This window comes from Chlorocebus sabaeus, chromosome 3 (genome assembly GCF_047675955.1).
Source record: "Chlorocebus sabaeus isolate Y175 chromosome 3, mChlSab1.0.hap1, whole genome shotgun sequence".
In the NCBI taxonomy this organism is placed as follows: Eukaryota; Metazoa; Chordata; class Mammalia; order Primates; family Cercopithecidae; genus Chlorocebus; species Chlorocebus sabaeus.
Window position 1 is genome coordinate 93,954,790 of NC_132906.1, and position 22,284 is coordinate 93,977,073.

General features: G+C 44.4%; 1 protein-coding gene across 1 annotated transcript in view; it reads right to left on the bottom strand.

The window, feature by feature from the left end:
• Positions 1–210: 210 nt before the first annotated feature.
• The window catches only part of TUBGCP3 (tubulin gamma complex component 3), a 94,202-nt gene continuing 72,128 nt past the window's right edge, over positions 211–22,284 (bottom strand). Inside the window, exons 18-22 of the mRNA XM_007960937.3 lie at positions 17,645–17,733; positions 17,019–17,150; positions 12,094–12,234; positions 4,583–4,699; positions 211–1,352 (exon numbers count right to left, since the gene is read on the bottom strand). Coding sequence (XP_007959128.1) covers positions 1,194–1,352; positions 4,583–4,699; positions 12,094–12,234; positions 17,019–17,150; positions 17,645–17,733 — 638 coding nt within the window. The 3' untranslated portion in view covers positions 211–1,193. The remainder of the gene's footprint in view (positions 1,353–4,582; positions 4,700–12,093; positions 12,235–17,018; positions 17,151–17,644; positions 17,734–22,284) is intronic.

The window sequence follows — 22,284 nt, forward strand, 5'->3', positions numbered from 1 at the left end:
CAGAGGTGGATTCAGGTAACTAACGCTCCTGAGGCCTGAGTGGTGGCACTGCCTTTGCTTCTACACCGAAAGTCATGCAAAGTCTAATTTCCCGGTCTCGTTTATTAAATAATTCATATGCTGTAGTATATTAAATCAAATCCTATCAACCCTCAAATCCAGCAAGTAAACTGTCCCTTCCTTAACTATTCAAGAAATAACAAATGCATCTGAAAGATAATTCCTTTTAATTTTCTAAATTTTCACTTATGCAACATAAAGGCAGATTTATGTGACCTGATAATGACATTTTTACAAAAAACAATCCCTCCCACCCCAACATCTTGGTCAGTAGTATATAAATATTTACAATGAAAAAATAGGCAAGGAAAAAGAAAATCTTCATTATCCATGTCGATTTCTTTCCAATGCTTATCAGGAACTTTGAAAATAAAATACTCCATTAACTTTTTCTCCTCATTGCTATGCACACGCTGCTTTAGCTGGTGCATTCACGGTGTTTGGGTTGCACTGTGTACGAGTATTTTTGTTCTCTATCACTCCTACTTTTTTCTATACTATTTTAAAAATCTGAAATAGTAAATTAAATATAAAAATGTAAACTCTGGAAGGAGAGAAAATAAGAATAAATATGTGTAAAGGTAATGCATTAAGATACAAAGGATCTCACAGAGGCTAATATTTTACAACACTCAAAAAAAATAAAATGCTCTATATATGTTCTTAGTTGGGACATTTTGTTTCAATTTAATTTTTGGTTATGTTAACAAAAATTACCTCTAAAGAGGATGTTAAAAAAATAGTAATGACGTTACCATCTTAACTAATGAATATGCTATCACCCTAATTTTTTCTAAAAGAAATGGAGTTTTTAAAGTGACAAATATAAAGTATAACATAGAAAGCTTAAGAAGCCTCAGCAAATTGTGGTATCTTTTAGCGATGAAGACTTTTAGAGACAAATGTGAACAGGGCAGCCAGCCTACTTGACTTAGTGATTTACAAATGCATTCGGCTCCGACATGAGAAACACGCGTGGCTTGTCCCGCACGCCGCTCCGCTGAAACATGGCGCACTCGTGGGCGGAAGGGCAGGACACCTGCAGCGTGCAGGTCCTGGAGGACGTCGATGGGACTTTCGTGTCTAGCGGTGCAACGAACATCATCTGCAGCTCCCTGCGAGGACCGCGAGCTTCACGTGTGGGAGCTGCGCCGCCCCCTGGTACCCAGAGACACGCGGAGCCTGGGCTCCCTGGCTTTGTAATGCTCATTGAAGTCCAGCCTGAAGCTAAGAAACCGAAGACTTTCATCAGAGCTGGTCGTCAGTAACACCAAAAACTGCTGCACAATACCCTGAAAAGAAGCAAAAGGAGTGAAATATTGTTGCAGGAAAGAACCCACAAATGTATTCCCCAGACCTTAATCCCATTTGGGTTGGGTCTGTTTTTCCTTCCAGATCAACAGGCCCTTAGTAAATGCCCACCAGGGCAGGTGTCCAGGGAGCGAGAGCTGCTGGGACCCTGGAGTGCATATGGCCAGTGCACCTGCATTAGGAACAGGTGCCCTTTCACAAGGACAAATTAGTGAAGAATACATTTTATTTGAAAACAACTAACCAATAGGTTTTTTCACTTTGTTAAGTTCCACCAGAATAAGCAAAACAGCAAAGTAACAGATGTTAGAACATTCTATTCTTTTTATTTTGAATGCAGAACTCAGTGCCACACAGTTCATCTTTCACATGACTCACAGAAGAGGATTTCATCCTAGAGCCCTCACTGGAGAACAAATTGAGAGCATCAGTCGGGTCTGTGGGTCTAGCTGCTGTACCTGAGGCTGCAGCCGCCCTCTTCATGGGCACTGGTGTCACTACCATCCTGTTACTGAAGGGCGTTTGTAAAGATGTGACAGAAGTTTCCCCTAACTCTGATTAGACGAAAGGACCGACTGCTTCTATTTCAGGCGGAAAGACTTGCATACTGAGTACAGGCCCATGCCTGCCCAGTGCCGGAGCCTGCTCCATGACACGGGGTGCTGATCTGTTCAAGAGCTACTGGCCTGGAAACGCCTCATCTGCAGAGAAAAAGTCACTGAGGCACCGTGCCCTCACCAAGCCCCACCCAAGTCTTCACCAGCTATCGCTGCCCCTTCCCAGCTTCTGGTCAGAAACACGAATGCCGAAGCTCACAGGCAGGCCTGGGCACAGGCTCTGGTGTGTTGATAAAGTAACTTCACCTCTGATCAGGCAAACACTGTGTGTGCGCGCGTGCGTGCGTGTGTGTATGTGTGAATCACTGCCTTTTTAAGTGAGGGGAGAAGAACACTCCTAAGAAGTTATATTGCCAAAATATAGACAGTGACTTCCTATTTTGTGATGATGTGATGAAATCGAAATACAACGATCTGTGAAGCTGACTAAAAGGAAATCTAAGAATATTTCTTCACAGGTTTGAGGCTGCATGTTCTTTCCCAGTCAATGGCAGTAACACCCTGCTGTCTCCGGCACCACCACAGAGAGCAGACAGACTTCTGCTGTTACAGAAAAGAATCTTCTTTGTAAATCATTACCATTCAGATTTAAGACTGTAATTTGAGTAAAATTGGGATTACAGTGATTAAAATTACTTTTTAAAAATGTATTAACTCCCTCAGGAAAATGTGGAACCATGAACAAGAACATTGTCTCTCTCAGAAATAAGCACAGACAAATCTTCACAATTCCACGCTGCTCCCTTGTAGCCACACAAAGGATTTGTCTGTCTGATGTCAGTGAGTTGTATGGACCTAACCATTAGGTGCCCATTTTTAAGAAACAGGAATACATACTGTACAAATAACATGAGTTCAAGAAGGCATCGTGTCCAAACACCATTCAATAGGGATGCCTGTGCACAGAACATGACTGCCAGTCACTACCTCCTTTTATGAAACTTCAACAAGAATGCAAAAAGTAGGCCAAGGTCAGAGTAAGACCACTTGTAAAAGGGACAATGTTCCTCCTTAGTTATCTTGAAGAAAAATGAATATTTAAAAAGTATGAGGGCCAGGCATGGTGGCTCATGCCTGTAATCCCAGCACTTTGGGAGGCTGAGGCAGGTGGATCACTTGAGGTCAGGAGTTCAAGACCAGCCTGGCCAACATGGTGAAACCCTGTCTCTACTAAAAATATAACAATTAGCCGGGTGTGGTGGTGCATGCTTGTAATCCCAGCTACTCGGGAGGCTGAGGCAGTAGAATCGTTTGAACCCACAAGGTGGGGGTTGCAGTGAGCCAAGATCACACCACTGCACTGCAGCCTGAGTGACAGAGCGAGACTTGGTCTCAAAAAAAAAAAAAAAGGTATGAGGACCTGGGAAACAAACTAGATGCCCACAGAACCGAACAAGTGAGGTCTCACTTTCAATTCTGAACCACACGAAGGCACCAGCACACAAACCCACGATGTCAGAGGGCTGGAGGACTGATGCTCCACGATTACTGATCAGCGACTAAACAAATATTTTTCATGAAATCTTTTCATCTCTACTTCTAAGATCACACTGAGAAATGGAAGAAATGAGAAACTGGACCCACACATGGAGGCAAAAGCAGAGGTACAGACGTGCAGAGCAGCCGTCCCCAGCCTTCTGGGGTCTATACAATGTCTGCTGGCTGCCGGCCCCTCACCCAGGCTGGGCAGCTGCCTCAGGGACAGTCCCCATTGGGAGTCACTGAAAAGCCCAAGTGAAGGCTGCAGAGACACCTGCAGGTCCCCACAGTCCCACCACAGGGGAGCAAAGGGGCCACCCCCGAGTCCCCACACCCACCACGGCGGAGCACAGGAGCTACCCCTGGGTCCCCACATCCCACCACAGGGAAGCGCCAGGGCCGCCCCACCATGGGGGTGCACGGGGGCCACCCCAGGTCCCCACACCCATCACAGGGGAGCACAGGAGCCACCCCCGGGTCCCCACACCCCACCACAGGGGAGCACAGGAGCCACCCCCAGGTCCCCACACCCCACCACAGGGGAGCACAGGAGCCACCCCCGGGTCCCCACACCCCACCACAGGGGACCGCAGGGGCCACCCCCAGGTCCCCACACCCCACCACGGGGGAGCGCAGGGGCCACCCCCGGGTCCCCACACCCCACCACGGGGGACCGCAGGGGCCACCCCCGGGTCCCCACACCCCACCACGGGGGAGCGCAGGAGCCACCCCCGGGTCCCCACACCCACCACGGGGGAGCGCAGGGGCCACCCCCGGGTCCCCACATCCCACCAGAGGAGTGCAGGGGCCACCCCCAAGTTCCCACACCCACCACAGGGGAGCTCAGGGGCCACCCCCGGTCCCCGGACCCCACCATGAGGGAGCACAGGGGCCACCCTTTGGCCAGGGTGCTCACTGGCGGCACACTGGCAATGCCTGGAGCCCAGGTATACCTGAGTCCCCCAGAGGGTCATGGGGTCCACCATGGGTGCTACTCAAACCTACACAAATAAGTGCCAGACTGACAGGGCTGACTCAGCTCTCGTCACTGTGAAAGCAAGTGTCAGGAACAGAACATGGGCAGAGTGGTGTGAAGAGCCACTCCTCATACACACCTGGTAGAAATGGGTCAATATTCGCAACTGTGAGCACATTTTCGGTATAGATTCTTTAAATTCCCCAATCCTCTTATTTTCCTCCTCTTCCTCTGCTGCCGTCACTCCCCACTGGCCCTGGAGAATCAAAAGTACCAAACGTAAGTAAAACCACGATGGAAAACAGGTTACAGAGTAGGGCTGAAAACAGGTATGTGAGGAGCGGGAGGTGTCTGCTTTTTTTTTTTTTTTTTGAGACTGAGTCTTGCTCTGTAACCCGGGCTGGACTGCAGTGGCCGGATCTCAGCTCACTGCAAGCTCCGCCTCCCGGGTTTACGCCATTCTCCTGCCTCAGCCTCCTGAGTAGCGGGAACTACAGGCGCCCGCCACCTCGCCCGGCTAGTTTTTTGTATTTTTAGTAGAGACAGGGTTTCACCATGTTGACCAGGCTTGTCTCGAACTCCTGACCTCAGGTGATCTGCCCGCCTCAGCCTCCCAAAGTGCAGGGATTACAGGTAGGAGCCACCGCTCCCAGCCATGATCTAATTCGCTTGTCAAATACGGTGAATTATACTACTGGATTTCCCAAACCTACGCATTCCTGAAATAAATCCTAGTCTTCGTAAATTACACTTTTAAATTCTGCTAGCCATTTTTCAGTTATATTTTATGTGAAATTTCTCCATCAATATTTATAACCCAGATTTGTTTTTTCTCAGATAGGGCATCAGCCTTGTGATGCTTCCTACACAAGTTAGAAACTCTCCTTTTCTGACTTGGAACGATTCACAGAGCACAAAGCTGACCACTGGTGCGTCTGGGAGGCTTTCTCAGCATGGCTGACCTGATGCTTTTTGGTGGGAGCCCTTCGATGGCTTTGTTTCTTCTTTAGTATTTTTCTGCTTACAATTTCCCTTCTCTCATGGGGCCAGTTTCGGAAACCTATGGAAAATGATTTCCTTCAAGTAGATTTTTTCCACAGAGCTGAGCCAAAGAGTATGTTCTTTTCACTTGTTTTGTAAGTTTGTGCCTTCTCCTCCCACTACCTCTCAGATTCCTTCATGGCTTAATTTCTCTCCACTCCTTGGCCCCCAAAAACGCCCAGCTCTTGGACTTTATTGTTTTCTGATTCACTAATTTTCACTTTCATCTTTACTAATTATGTCCTTTGGCTTTTTCTTTAGGTTTCATTCCTGCTTTTCCAACTTTTTGAGTGGGATGTTTATTTACTTTCATTCTCTCCAATTTATTAATATAGGCAGTTATGAATTTTCATTTCTTATTTATGTGCATTTTATCTTTCATAGTCTGTAAGAAACTGATTATTTGTCTAATATCCATGTGTTTTGACCCATTTCTCCTTGTTTGCTGGTGGTTTTCTAAGTGAGTACTGATACGGCGTGACCTGGGCCTTGCAGGAAGCCTGCTCTGCATGGTCCTCACTGTGCCCTGCCCCTCCCACCACTCCAACGCGCCCCTCCTGCCGTGTTTACTGTTTTGTGCTCTGAACCACAACCTGCTTTCCTTTGAAGAATTTAATTTGCTTTATATGCCTTGTTCATGTCCACTGTTTTCTTTATAAACTATCTACATCACTCTGTTCTACACCAGAACTTCCCAATTCATCTTCTTCCCCACTCCCAACTTTTTGTGGAAAACAGGGTCTTGCCATATTGCCCAGGCAGGTCTCCAACTCCTGGGCTCAAGCGATCCTCCCACCTCTGCCTCCCTAAGAGCTGGGATTACAGGCCTGAGTCACTGTGCCCGGCCAGAATGTCCTAATTTGTAGGTCTGCCCAGATAATGACCTTTAGCCCTCAGCTACCAGCCATCCAGCACCCCCACCCGGGCCATCAAGCAAACACCATCTCTACTGAGCAGCTTTGAACCCAAGTCCCCTGACTGACGTGACGTACATCTGCTCTTAGTTCTGTCTTCATATTTATACTGCGCTTTCCAGTTTGAGGGTGGTAATCTTCTACCGTATCACCTGTCTTTCTTCTAATAGCCAGGCAGTGACACTGTGTCCCAGTGGTTACCTTTTTACCTATACTTCATAAAACATTCCATCTTTTTCTTCAGATGGTACCAATATTCTAATCTGTGCAATAATAATTCTTGTCCTCCTTCCTTTTGCCATCTGATCTTAGAAAACATTCTATTCATATCTCTAACATCTTTTAACATAGGTATACCTGTTTTACTTCATTTATGAGCTTTAAACAATATCTTTTGATGCTTGGTTACAAAAGATAAAGAAATAACAGTATTTACACTACTTCCCATCTTTTCCTCACCAACTTCTGTCTTTTATCTCTTTAAACAAATTTTTGAAATATACTATTTTACTGTAGTATAACACACATAAAAAAGTGTAAAAACTCATACGTGAACAGCTTAATAAGTTATCACAAGATGAATATGCCCAGGTCACCCCCATGCAGATGCAGAGCAAGGGCAACTCAGCACCCAGATGTTCCTGTGGCCCCTTCCAATCACCACCTCTCCTCCCAGAGAAGCCCTGGCTATGGAAACGTGGCCTGGTGTGCCTGAGACACCCTGGCTATGGGAATGGGGCCTCGTGTGCCTGAGTTGCTCTAGCTATGGAACGGGGCCTGGTGTGCCTGAGATGCCTTAGCTATGGGAACGGGGCCTGGTGTGCCTGAGACACCCTGGCTACGGGAATAGGGCCTGGTGTGCCTGAGATGCCCTGGCTATGGGAACGGGGCCTGGTGTGTCTGAGACACTCTAGCTATGGGAATAGGGCCTGGTGTGCCTGAGATGCCCTGGCTATGGGAACGGGGCCTCATGTGCCTGAGATGCTCTAGCTATGGGAATAGGGCCTGGTGTGCCTGAGATGCTCTAGCTATGGGGATAGGGCCTGGTGTGCCTGAGATGCCTTAGCTATGGGAACAGGGCCTGGTGTGCCCTGTTCCCTGGCTGTGGGAATGGGGCCTGGTGTGCCTGAGACACCCTGGCTATGGGAATGGAGCCTGGTGTGCCTGACACGCCCTGGCTGTGGGAATGGGGCCTGGTGTGTCCGAGACGCACTTCTGTTGGGCACTACACCGAGGAGAGAGAATGCTGGGTCAGCATAGTCCTGCGTTCAGCACTGGTCACTGCCTAACAGTATTGCACAGTGGTTACTCCAGTTTATCCAAAACCAGCAGCAGAAGGGTTGTCTCACATCCTGACCAGCATTTGTTGGTGGACGCCTTTAAAATTTTAACATTCAACATCTAAACTTAGTAGAGTAAAAGAGTATATTTTGAGCTGTTTAAAATTAGCCAATGCTGCCTAATTAGGCCCAGGCCCCACGGCTCTCAGCGCCACGTGCCACGGAGTAAAGTCTACCTGTGGGCTTCTGGACCTTACCCTGTTCCACTTACTTGTCTTTCCTTGAGCCCACATCACTCTTTTAACTACTGTAATCTTATTCTATAACTTAAGGACATACATGTACTCGACTATAAACTTACATCCACGGTGGCTGGACTAATTCACGTCTCCTCAGCGGTGTGCGACGGTCCCCTTTTCTTCACATCCTTGTCAGCATTTGTTCTTGCCTGACTTTTGGATAAAAGCCATTTTAACTGGGGTGAGATGATAGCACACTGTAGTTTTGATCTGCATATCTCTGACAATCCATGATGTTGAGCACCTTTTCAGATGCCTGTTTGCCATTTGCAAGTCTTCTTTCGAGAAATGTCCATTCAGATCCTTTGCCCATTTTTTAACTGAATTACTAGATTTTTTCCAGTTAAGCTGTTTGAGCTCCTTATATATTCTGGTTATCAATCCCTCGCCAATGGGTAGTTTGCAGATATTTTCTCCCGTTCTCTGGGCTGCCCCTTCACTTTGTTGATTGCTTCCTTTGGGTGCAGAAGCTTGTTAACTTGATGTGACCCCATTTGTTCATTTTTGCCATTGCTCATCGAGTATTACTCAAGACATCTTTGCCCAGACCAATGTCGTAGTTTCCCCAACGTTTGCCTTTAGTAGTTCCACAATGTGAGGTCTTAGATTTAAGTCTTTAATCCATTTCGATTTGATTTTTGTACATGGCAAGAGACAGGGGTCTAGTTTCATTCTACACAACCACAGACTTTTGTAACAACAACAAAATGCCAGCCTTCTTTCCTTCTCTCTGTACTTCCTCTCAGCTCGCAGCCCTGGCTGGGAGCATCAGTGCAGGAGTGTGTGTGTCTCATTCAGGGATGTGCTTCCAATATTTCACCCCAAGTATGATGCTTTATTATAAGATTATTCATGCAAACCTTTTTATTGGGTTTTACTTGGTATTAAATGATTTTCTACATCTATTGAGATGATCATACAATTTTTCCCCTTTAGTTTATAAACATGAATTACAATATTTTTATTAGAATGATAACAGGGAGGGTTCTATGCTTGGAATAAGCTGAAACTTGTAACACATTATGGTTTTGATCTATCAGTGTGATAATACTGCGGATTTCCCAATCCTTGTTTACAAGGGAGACTAGGACACAGAGAGCAACAAAAGCTAAACTCCCCAGATGCTTCGTTTTGGCATCAGGTTACTATCTTAGATAACTATATTCAATTCTGTTTGATAAGTAAAAGCAATCCCTAAAAATTAAAAGCCAAAATGAAACCACTTAACCTAACCGTGCAGTGAGTTGGTGGAAGACCTTTATGGGAGCAAAATTATTTCAAGGACATTACCACATGGAATTTGAACACTTCTATTTAGTGGAAAAAATTTCAGCAAAAAAATTTTTAAAAATTATTAGAATAATAGAAGAAATATTTTTTCCCTCAAAAAAAAAAACTGCAAAAAAAGTAAAACTATTTGCAAAACTATACTGTTCTCATATCAGTGGCAGCATCGGGATTCTCATTCTGAGACAGTCACATGTATGGGTGCATGCACGGATGCATTATCGTAAGACGGCAAATAAGTATGATCATGTTAGAAATCAAGGTTTTCAACATTGAAGATACAGTGAAAAAAAATGAAAGTAAAAGTCCTTTAATCCTACATTTGTATTGTAAAATCACTATAAATTGATATTTATAGTGTGTGAGAAGAAAAGTGGAAAGAAACAGAAGAGCCATGAGGAGGAGGAGAAGGACCCTTTGGAGTCCCCCACCCAACGGCAGCACAAGTAGAACATGGCGGCACCAGGGGGTGTAGCCGGCGGGCGCCGCTTCGGTCCCAGCACACACCCGGGGCTCTGTCACCTTTCCAGGAGGCGACTTGCATGATCTCTTCAGAACTTTCAGGGGACCTCAGGTCAAAATGATGGCTTTGAATATTATCTTGCCTTTTGAACTTAAATAACTTCTCGGATACGGTTTTAGCTTTTGTGTCTCTTCCTGTATCCTTAAGGAAGTCTGAATGGAATATCCCGAATCAGCGTGGACGTGGCCTGCTCATCTGTCCCACTCACTGTGACAGCTAAGTGCCCAAGAGAACCTTCCACTCCCACATGGCCGGTGGATGCGCTATTAGCACAGGGTTAAAATCCGAAGAATTGATTTTGGTCGATTTTTAGACAGTTCAGTAATTCTCTAGAATGGAAGCTTCTCTGGGGCACACGGGCCGTTTTACAAATGGCAGTGGCCAGCATGCATTGAATGCCTACTAAATAAGCGTCATATATCATCACACACAGGTAAGTGACTCTGTGAGGTCATATTCCTTATCACCCATTTTACAGATAAGGAAACAACATCTTGGAGAGGTGAGCCACCCAAAGGCACAAAGCCAGGAAGTTACAGAGTTAGGTAGAATCGTGAGTATGTCTGACTTTAAGTTATCCACAGGGTTGCCTGGACAAGGTCCAGGAGCTTCTGTGTGCCAACTCGACAACACTCCAGAATTACCGAAATCCGCTCTGAATAATGAGAGCCCTTAGTAATACAAATGTTTCCAAAATACACCAAAGAAATAACTTGTGCTTCCCGTGGAGGACTCTCTAAGCTACATGTGGTCCTCTAACACAGGCTTTAAGGGAAACAATACTCAAAAGTAAAACTAACCGAACTGTAATGACTGAATAATGTCTTTGACAATCCCACGAGTTAGTACCATCATATGACATTAAAGACAGACACATGCTGAGAAATGCATCGCTGGGTGGTTTTGTCCCTGTGTGAACATCACTGAGTGCCTTACACAAACCTCAGTGGTGCAGCTGCCGACACCCTGGCTATATGGCACAGCCTATGCTCCCAGGCTGCAAACCTGGGCAGCGTGTGACTGTACTAAACGCTGCAGGCAACTGTAACACAATGGTATTTGTGTATCTAACATATCTAAACGTAGAAAAGGTACAGTGAAAATATGGCATTAAAATTTTATGGGACCACTGTCAAATACGCAGTCTGTCATTGACCAAAACGTTATGTGGCACATGACTGTATCTTGAAAAAGTAAAAGATTATACAGATCATAGAAAATAAACGAAATCCCATAAACAGCCAAACTTGCTTAATAAATCTGAAAATAACCGTTTAAGTACAGAAATTTGGTTCATGTACATATACATGTATACACACACATACATGCATGTACCTGTAAACACACATACATGCAATGCACACACACACGTATACACATACATATATACCTATACATATTATATATACACATATACTTACAAGTATATAAACACACATATACAGTCTCCAACTTAAGATCGTGTGACTTAAGATTTTTTTTACTTTAACGATGGGTTTATCGGGATACAGGTTGAGTATCCTTTATCTGAAATGTCTGGGACCACAAGTATTTTGAATTTCAGATTTTGCAGTATTTGTATATACACAATGAGATGTCTTGGAGAGGGGACGCAAGTCTACACATGAAATTCATTCATGCTTCATACACACCTTAAATACATAGTAGCCTGAAGGTAAATTTATATATTTTTTCTAATTTTCTGCAGGAAACAAAGTTTGCGTACAATAAGCCATCAGAAAGCAAAGGAGTCAGGTGTGTAATTTCCCACTTGTGACGTCATGTCAGAGATGAAAAACTTTCAGGTTTAGGAGCTTTTCACATTTCAGATTAGGGATGCTCCATCTGTATTAAATGCACTTTCAATGTAGAAGGTGCTTATTGGGACATAAGCCTGCTCTAAGTTGAGGAAAAACTGTAGATGCACATGTTTGCAAAATGCAGCACAGTGCATGATCCACAAGCTTCAAACACCAGAGCGATGCAGAGTGGAGGCAGCTGTGGAGACTGCGACAGGTGACGTCGGCATTGTGGCACTTAGTAACGAAAACAGGCAGGAGACTTGTGACTCTCATGAATGTTGCTGTTTTTATTTATTTTGTGAAACAGGATGATGACGACAGTGAGGGTGGCCCCTCTCTCTTTACAACTGTCAGTGATTTCTCGGGACTTCAAATGCAGTATAGGCACATCTCAACCTGTCTGACAATTTTGGCAAGTAAGTTATTTGTTGGCATTTGCGATTATCGTGTGTGGCAAGGAGTTCATTATTCAAATAGATAAATTCACAAATGTAAAGGCCATACCTCAATTTCACGCTGTTTCTTTTTCTCTTCAAACTGTAATCGTCTCTGCAATTCTTCCAGAGCAGCTCTGTATATTGCATCTTGAGCATTCTGAAGTTCAATAATTTGATCAAACACAGCTCTAAGTTGATTTAAGAGTGCCTGAAAGAGATGACAATGTTTTATGAATAGAGCCTCAACAAGCTAAGTTTCTTAAAACACTGACATTTAGTGAAAAGATATAAAAGAGATCAACTAAAATTCCCAGAGTGCTCATTAGCTGTTCATTCATTCCCTCGCCACACATATCCCGAACCCTCCGGCTGAGCAGTGCTGCGCTGGGCACCAGCAAAACGAGACCGTCCTGCACCTGCACCCGTAACAAGAGCAACTGTGACTGCCCGAGTCCCACGGTGGGCCAGGAGCTCTCTGGAAATCATCTCCAATCCTCACAAGTTTACAAAAATGAAGTTCTGCCCAAATTTCAAAGCTAGATAGCAGGTAGTAATGAGTAAAACTATTCCAAGACTTAAAAACGAATAGGAGCCAGGCACGGTGGCTCACGCCTGTAATCCCAGCACTTTGGGAGGCTGAGGTGGGCGGATCACGAGGTCAGGAGATCGAGACCATCTTGGCTAACACGGTGAAACCCCGTCTCTACCAAAAATACAAAAAATTAGCTGGGCGTGGTGGTGGGCACTTGTAGTCCCAGCTACTCTGGAGGCTGAGGCAGGAGAATGGCATGAACCCGGGAGGAGGAGCTTGCACTGAGCCGAGATCGTGCCACTGCACTCCAGCCTGGGTGACGAGCAAGACTCCATCTCAAAAAAAAGAAAAAAGAATAGGAAAGTATCTCCATTTTTCTTTAGATATAGCAAAAGCAGGTAATAAAAAATATGAGAAAGGAAGTACTTAGTAAAATATAAAAAGCAAATTCAGCAAGGTTTTTAAAAAGTGTATCATATTTTATACCAGGAATAAAAGGATACCTTAATATGAGGAAAAAACTCCTAATATTTTAAACAAACATCAATGTCACAGCAGGGATCTCCCGTTCATTGCTTATAACTACTGTACAGTAATCTTCAGTAAACAACTACTGTACTTCATTAATCTTTCTCGTAGTGTGGCATGGAAGGACACAATGAAATCTACAGCACAAAATCATTTACATAAATTAAAAACGTATCCACAGAAAATACCATCTATAGACCCAAGGCCATAGAGCAAACACGTTAAAACTGATGCAAACAGCAGGGAAGGGGGTAGAGGAGGGTGGAACTGGAGTATTGGCAGGGCAGAGGATAAAATTAAACCTAACAAAATGAGAGGCTTTTCATGGACTGCTGATGGCAGTGTGCGATGACTGAAGAGAAAGGTTAACTCTACCCTCTGCCATCTTAGGTTTGAAAAAACACACTAACAGTCTGAGGGCAGAGCGGGGATTAATTTCAATAGTGCAGAAGAAAATTGTGATAAAATTCAACACCCACTCATAATTTAAATAAAGCATCTAAGCAAACTAGGAGCAGGGCAGAACCCTCTTAGTTTGACAAAGGTCCTATCAAATGTCTTTGCAAACAAAACAGCCAATGGTGAAGCAACAAAGCATCACTTTAACGTCAGGAATAAGACTGGGATTCCCTTTGTGCTTAGAGTCAGCCTAGCTAACGCTCTGAAGCGTAAAAAAGCAGCAAAGGCAGACTGTGTGGAATGAAAGAAACAAAACTGGTTTTATTTATAAAAAATATGCGCCAAGAAAATATTAGACTAGAAAACTTAGAGATCAAAGTAATAAAACCAATACCATTTCAGACCAGCCAAATTTCTCAAATGTAGCAATAATGTAACAGAAGATTTGCAAGAAGTTTATAGGAGAAAAATGACACAACTGTACTTGAGAAGCATAAAGGAAACCGAGATAACAGGAGAGGTTCCAAGCCTGTGGTTGGGAAGACACAATACAGTCAATTTGGGGAGAAACTAAGAAGTTGAGTTAACTCTATTTTTAACACAACTTGACAGTTAATGAAGACATTTGCAAAGCCACTTCTCACCACCCATTGTCTAATGGACTAATACTATTCTGCAAAAATATTTTCCGTTATGAAAGGCTGGCGATGCTTTGGTTCAAAATTCATTTGCTAAGTCACAGCAGCACCATTCAGAGTTGAACTAACGTCTGATCTCAAGCGAGACAAAGCTGAAATGAGTATTTGCTGACTGGGTTTTGGAACAAACGGAAGCAGGAGAACTCGGTATTGGGCAGTGAACAACCCATGCTCTCTTTCACTCACTACAATGCCCTTATGCAAAATCAGGTCTCCAAAGTACATGGCAACAAAAACAATGTGGACTGATTTGGCAAATGACAGAAGGATGTGATCAAGGGATGCTGTTCCTAACATAAAACCACCACATGATTAATGCGGTAAACACATCTTCCATCTTACACGTTCTCATCTTAGAAGCTGTTCTGTCCTTTTGACAGGATCTTAAATAAGCAACAAAAAAGAGATGGATTAATCTGTTGTTTTTAGTAAAGATTTCTCTAATTTGTTTCTTTATGTAGTCTAATCAAGAATAATTTATTATCTTTGGAAGAGCTAATCTATCTACAAGGTGACCCATTGACATCGACTTCAAGCTCAGGCTGCCAGGCAGGGCTTTGCTGGCAATCTGTCTGCACAGGGCACCTGCAGGAGGCCGTTCTTTGGCAACCTCAGGGGTACCAATTCACTCCAATTCACAATTTCTCTCAACAATGCACAAACAAAAACCACAAAAACAGGCACAGACTCCAGCTTCAAAATTACATGTATCAGAACCATCTGGTTTTCTTAGTGAATGACATAATAAAAATGTTACACTTAAAATTGCTTATGTCAATAATGGACTGTTTTAATCTGCTTTACATACTGGGTTTCTTTTTATTTAAAAAAAAATCCTCATTTTAAACAAATCATCAAATTAAGAGTAAAGCCATCAGCAAACGCAAGTTCAGAAATGATCATGAAGCCTCTGGCATGACTCCTTCAACGACGTCAGGTGGGAGCAACGCACACACGAACACCCCACTTCCCACTTTCACAAGAGCACTGTGCTACAAATGGGAAGATTTTTCTCCCCCAGATAGGGTTCTTATCAGTGGAAACTGTCTAGGGGCAAAAGCTATGACAATTTATCTTATACAGAATGTTCATACCTGTAAGCGGGCTAAATCTCCTACATTATCTGTCAGCTGTGTGGAGTGTTACTTATTTGCCACAATTGGACTGATACCAGTATGGGTCTAGTCCTCAGTAGTTCAAACATTTTCTGAAATGCATGAAATCTAGTGACTGTAAACACCTCTGTAAAACACACACCCAGGCACAAAATAGCAACTAACACCTATCTGCCAGTCACTATGGTCAACATTATACTTGAATTATAGAATTCTTACAAATCTATTGAAGAGACTAGGATCACGCCCTTTAAAACAGAACACTGGAGTCAAAAGCTATGAAGTGAAACTCAACCCTCGGTCTACCTGGCCACAGAGCCTGTGTCTGTCTTGCCATGCAACTGCACTGTGAGACAGGCCATGCTGGCCAATGGCACACGAGTCTAGGACACAGAGCTATTTGTTACACTGACATCCTAAACGTGTGCGGACGACGCTCATCGGCATCTACTGAATACAGAGAGGCAACGGCTGGCAGTCACCATGAAACCTTCCATGGTTTTAGTCCAATAACAAGACCATGGTTAGTAATAGAGGTTTCAAGGGCCTCAAACCTCAAGATGTATATTTCTTTAATTATTAATTATCCTCGAAGTATTTTAAATTATTTTTCTGACATAATTTCCACATATTTATAAAAACATGTAAAACATTCCATATAGAAGCAGCTTTGATCTCAACCACTTTTTGACATGATAGTTCTTTAATAATGAAATTCATGGCTGGTTAACCTACATATACTAAAATTTAGATGAAGTAACGGCCCTGAAGTGGTGTGTTTTCCACTGACAGGCCCCGAGGAGAGTGCAGGCCCAGCTGGAGGCAGCCTCCGCCAGCCAGAAACGTCTGTGAAGTCACGGAGTTCATGTCAAAAATGCATTTGATATTTGCCCCCTACTTCACAATATATTTGCTTCAAGTGAAAGCAATGTGGTTCCTTCTTGCCCCAGACCTCAGGATAAAAGCAGAACTCCAGAAGATTTGCCACATGGAACGTGCAACTTTCAGAACATGGACCCTAAAGGAAAAGAATGTTTGCAAAAAATGTCATACATGTTACCATGTGTTTCATTTTTTTTTTTTTGAGACAGAGTCTCACTCTATTGCCCAGGCTGCAGTGCAATGGCATGATCTCAGCTCACTGCAACCTCTGCCTCCCAGGTTCAAGTGATTCTCCTGTCTTAGCCTCCCAAGTAGCTGGGATTACAGGCACACACCACACTCCCGGCTAGTGTTTTCATATTTTTAATAGAGACAGGGTTTCACCAGGTTGGTCGGGCTGGTCTCGAACTTGTGACCTCAGGTGATCCACCCGCCTCAGCCTCCCAAAGTGCTGGGATGACAAGCGTGAGCCACCGCGCCCGGCCTGTTTGGTTCTTATATTGTGTTGCTTATTTTGTTCAGATATTAACCTCAAAACTCATGGTTTTCTCTTTTGAATACCACAATAGGATATTATATCTAGAAAATGAAAAGGCATTATTATTTTCTACCATTTTTATATCTAGTTTAGAGTATATTCTTGTTTCAGCACTACTGCACTACTGTTCCAGTTCTGTTCAGAAACTGTACCTTCAACATTAAACTTGTAATAAAATTATGTGAATTATTACCAAAGTGGCTGCATCAGGGGATTTCTAAGATTCCCTCACTTGACAAGAACCCAAGAAAAGAAGATTATTCTTTTGGTTTCTTATTTCTAAGCAGGTCGGAGTCTTACCCTGGAGTCACCGTCCAGCAGGCAGCGAGAGATGATGGTGTCTAAGAACACCTCGTGTGCAGCAATGATGTGATCCAAATCCTGGGCCTGTTGGACTTTGTTCCAAAGCTCATCCCAAGAACATTCAAGCACCTGGGAAACAACAATTTAAAGATGCCAGATAAGCTCGTGTTCTTCCTAGTGTAGCATCACTCATAAAATATATACCACGTAAAGGAGGCCGAGGCAGGCAGATCACCTGAGATCAGGAGTTTGAAACCAGCCTGGCCAACATGGCGAAACCCTGTCTCTACTAAAAATACAAAAATCAGCTGGGAGTGATGGTAGGTGCCTGTAATCCCAGCTACTCAGGAGTCTGAGGCTGGAGAATCGCTTGAACCCAGGAGGCGGAGGTTGCAGTGAGCTGAGATCATGCCACTGCACTCCAGCCTAGGCAATAGCAAGACTCCATCTCAAAAAAAAAAAAGAAAAAAAAAATATATATATATATACACACACACACATAAACACACAGACATATATACCCACATATATATATACCACATAAAACATATATATATACCCCATATATATATACCAAGACATAACTTATTGAAACTAAAATCAACACAGTGACTGAAGTATACCTCAAATGTGATGTAATACTGCATCTGATGAATGAAATGGACCATCTCAGAGGCCAAAACATGACACTGGTGCAGCACCCCAGAGAACTCTGCAAGGGAAGAGCTGACGTCAGAGGTGCACTGCAGGTACACTTACCGACAACGTGCTATTCTCCCTTACCCACCTGCAAGCTATCTGAAAACAAAAAATCAGTCATTTAAATTCTTGACCCCTTAACAGGAAAAAACCTCTCCATAACCAATTTCTGAACATTTCAAACTAAACGAGAATTGAGCTATCTAACCAAGTAGTACTATACTACTTTACCTAATAGGAGCCTAATAAGGAATACATGAAACAAATTGTATTTAAAAATTAAATACAAAACATTTATTTTATAATAATGCAGTGCACTGAATAAACAGAAGCTCTGCTTCATGGCTTTACAATTAGTCTGCCTGCTGTGCGTGAAACATTTACTATTCCCTTGCTCTTTGGAGATAAAGGTGACATTTCTTTAAGGAACCGACTGTGGCCTTACCGCCTGTGAGAAAGAGGAGCCTCGAGGGAGGTCAGGGACGAGCTCAGACTCTCCTTTTATCCTTTAGGAGATCACACAACCATCACCAGGCTAGAAGGTCACCAGAGAGCACAGTTCTCTGCTCGCACTTTTAATTTTTTGTTCAAAGACTATGGCAGCATATTGTTACACTAATGTATGTGATGGCTCAAATCAGAGCTAGGCCCATCAGTGAGGTGATTACAAATCAGAGCTAGGCCCATCAGTGAGGTGATTACAAAAAGGCTTTGTAGCACAGGTCAGCTTGGACATGTTTTGTTACTGCTTCAAATGCCCTCAATGAGTTACCTCGATAATGAGATCGAGACTTGCTACTCATGCAGTTATGTGAGACGTCAGTCTTGCCTCTTCTCAAGAGAGGAAAGAAGTAGTGGGACTTAAGCCTCTTTATAGAGGTGTGTAAAAATAACAATGGCAATGCAAACTTTTTAAAAACACTTTCTGTAAGTTGAAGATTAACTGACACCTTGCAGTTTTGCTCTCTTGGTTTAACACTTGACAGCCCAGTTAGTAGAGAAAAGTGGGAGAGGAGGAGACAGAATTCTAAGCCTTATAAAAATGTAAATCCTTAAACAGATGATCAACTTATACAAGCATGAAATATGTATGTGAATTGCATGAACGCTGTCCAAAAGCACAGATTCCACTAACAGGCAGCATCACCACCTGACCCTGGTGCCCGGTCTCCAGGGACGCGCCGTGCACCGGGGAGAGGAGGAGGGCGCACTGCAGAGGAGGACACTCCTCACCTCCCTGGTGCCTGGGCCTCGGGACGGGGCTAGAATTCTCGAACACAGAGGGCTCAGGTGAGGGAGAACCAGAGGGGTGTAAAGCAGACATTAATATACATTATATACCAGCACCTACCTAAATGAAATAGATGGCAGCCAGTAAGAAAGATGTTTAAAAAAATAAATTTCAAAAGACAAAAAAGGAACTTGCCTTCAAAGAGGCAGAAGAATTTTTAGTTAGGGATCATTGATGGCAGACTCAGACAATGCACCTTTCAGAAGGAGCAAATTCATTTTTTAAAGAGAGGGATGACACACTGTCCCTCAGGCAATGAACAGGCGGGAGGTGGCAACCCAACCAACCAGGAGCTCCAAAGGGCCCTCGTCCACATCCATGTGCCACCCAGCGCCTCACAAGGGAGCACATCCACTCAAGGGCTCAAGTGCCTCCCCTGCCAATGGCTATGACTGATGTATCAGAGGCATATCCAAGATTTACTTATGAAGTTTACAGCTCTGCAAAGAATCCTCAGCGCTCCTTACATGGCCCCGCAGACAGTTAAACACAGTGAACTATAGTGTCCACAGCCATGAGATGCACTTTCAGCTCTAACACCCTCAAAAGAGACCCAGCTGCCCTCAGACCTGTGACATCTGCCCAGCATCTGTACTCACAGGGCTCCTGCAGACCCAGGACATCTGCCCAGCATCTATACTCACAGGGCTCCTGCAGACCCGGGACATCTGCCGGGCATCTGTACTCACAGGGCTCCTGCAGACCCGGGATATCTGCCGGGCATCTGTACTCACGAGGCTCCTGCAAACCTGTGACATCTGCCCAGCATCTGTACTCACAGGGCTCCTGCAGACCCGGGATATCTGCCCAGCATCTGTACTCACAGGGCTCCTGCAGACCCGGGACATCTGCCGGGCATCTGTACTCACAGGGCTCCTGCAGACCCGGGATATCTGCCCAGCATCTGTACTCACAGGGCTCCTGCAGACCCGGGATATCTGCCGGGCATCTGTACTCACGAGGTTCCTGCAGACCCGGGATATCTGCCCAGCATCTGTACTCACAGGGCTCCTACAGACCCGGGATATCTGCCGGGCATCTGTACTCACGAGGTTCCTGCAGCACAGTGTGCACTCCACATACCCCAAGTATCCTTCTTGCCATTAGGAATCTACAACCCACAGATACAGTCAATGTGTATCCGAAGAAAGAGTTCAGCTTTGAGGTTCATCTGAAATCCTAGAATTGTAAGTGCACTTTTCCCTACTAAAACTATAAATAGAGTCTAAGATTTCTAATCGAATAATACTCAAAACCCCTCGAACTACAATTACTTTTCAATGTAAAGGGGTATAATAAAGTGTTGTTTTAAGTGATGTTCAGCCATGTTATGGTTTCACTAAGATTCTAAGGAAAATACCACTTGCACTGAATTTTAAGTTTTAACGCAGAGCTCAAATGAGGACTGTGTCTTCTCCCACTGAAGTCACTGGACTATAACGGAAAATCTACAGCCAGCTTTCCCTGGAGAACGGTGAGTATTTAAAACATTCTACAGGTGCACAGAGCGTACATAGATTTGTCCTCAAGATAGTTCTCGGATGTGATCTGATTTCTCTCCAGTGCAGCAAAGTTATACGAAATAGTTTAGAAACCACTTGTGGAAGGTTTTTGTATTTTTATGTTAATATCATCACAGAACTGGTGGATCTTTTCATTGGGAAACAAAGTCACGAATTCTACAAGTCACAAGCCACGACTCACAGGTCTCACCCTGACATCGATGTCTCCATCGACCCTTCCCAGGTACACGCTCAATGTGACCCGAAAATTTAGCTGTGCACCTGTGCACAGTGAGTACAATCTGTTTTATTTTCTACCTTTTCAAGCAACTATCCAGGTTATACTTATCCATCCTGACCTCTTTCAGAGAAGGTTTAAGCCGACTGACAAAACTGTAGATTTCATCGAAAAATGAAAGGTGAAACTTCACCTAAAAGTTTACCTTCACCTAAAAATGCAAAGCCGGCTACTATCAGCACTTTCTCTGAGGGACTCTAGATTTGTTACAGAAGCATAAAAATTTTTTTTGGCTATTCTCCATTTTCTAGCCCCTGCTGGGTGCTCCGCGCGTGACAGAAGCAGCTCAGTCCCATGAACACTCAGGGCTGTGCTGCTCTGCTCCGCCTCCATTTCCGAGGCTTCCTCCAGAGTTCTTTTCAGGGTCAGTCAAGCCAGCAGCATCTGAGTAACATGCCGGTTTTTCGTGGCACGAATATGCTTTCGCTAACATCTTCTACGTTTCACTGTTGCTCTATTAAGAAACCAGAAATTTTTTTCTCTGGCTTCAAATCAATCTGAAAGTAGATACACAGTGATTAGTGATTAAATCACTAATTCTATTTCAGAATCTCTGATTTTCTTGAGTGTAAAATTTCTCTGATTAATGTTCTAGATTCTTCAATGTCACACTGGGAAATAAAAATGCTACTGAATGGCCACAAAACAGAACACACACATCTACCAAACAACACTGTCATGCAATGCTCAGTGCCACCTAAACTCCTGACAGCCCACCCCAGCCCACCCCAGCCCACCCCAGCCCACCCCAGCCCACCCCCGCGCTGCCTGGGGCCTTCCCTTCTCTCCCTCACTCCCAGCCCACCCCAGCCCACCCCAGCGCTGCCTGGGCCTTCCCTTCTCTCCCTCACTCCCAGCCTCGCCATCCGCAGCCCTGGCTCCACCAGGTTTGCACTGCTTCGCTGTCTTGGCCTCAGCTCTGCCTGCATCCCTTGTGCCCCCAGTCACTCCAAGCCCGCCTCTCCCTCCTAGCATGCTAACCTCTCCCTCCTTAAAGGCCAACCCGAACCCCTTACTCTGAATCCATCTGTTCCTCCTCTGTGATTTTCAGCCTCCACTTCCTTCTCCATATGGGCATTTTAAACAGCCTCCCAACAAACAAAGCGTCTAACTTCGTTAGAAGTTTTGACTTTGATTTTGCCCAACTCTTCCACAGTATATCTTTAAATTTTCAGATGCTATATGGCAGCTCAGAAGGGGTCTGTTAGTTGAAAAGGTATCGTGCACCGGCCGGGCGCGGTGGCTCACGCCTGTAATCCCAGCACTTTGGGAGGCCGAGGCGGGCGGATCACAAGGTCAGGAGATCGAGACCATGGTGAAACCCCGTCTCTACTAAAAAATAGAAAAAAATTAGCCGGGCGCAGTGGCGGGCGCCTGTAGTCCCAGCTACTGGGGAGGCTGAGGTAGGAGAATGGCGTGAACCCGGGAGGCGGAGCTTGCAGTGAGCCGAGATTGCGCCACTGCACTCCAGCC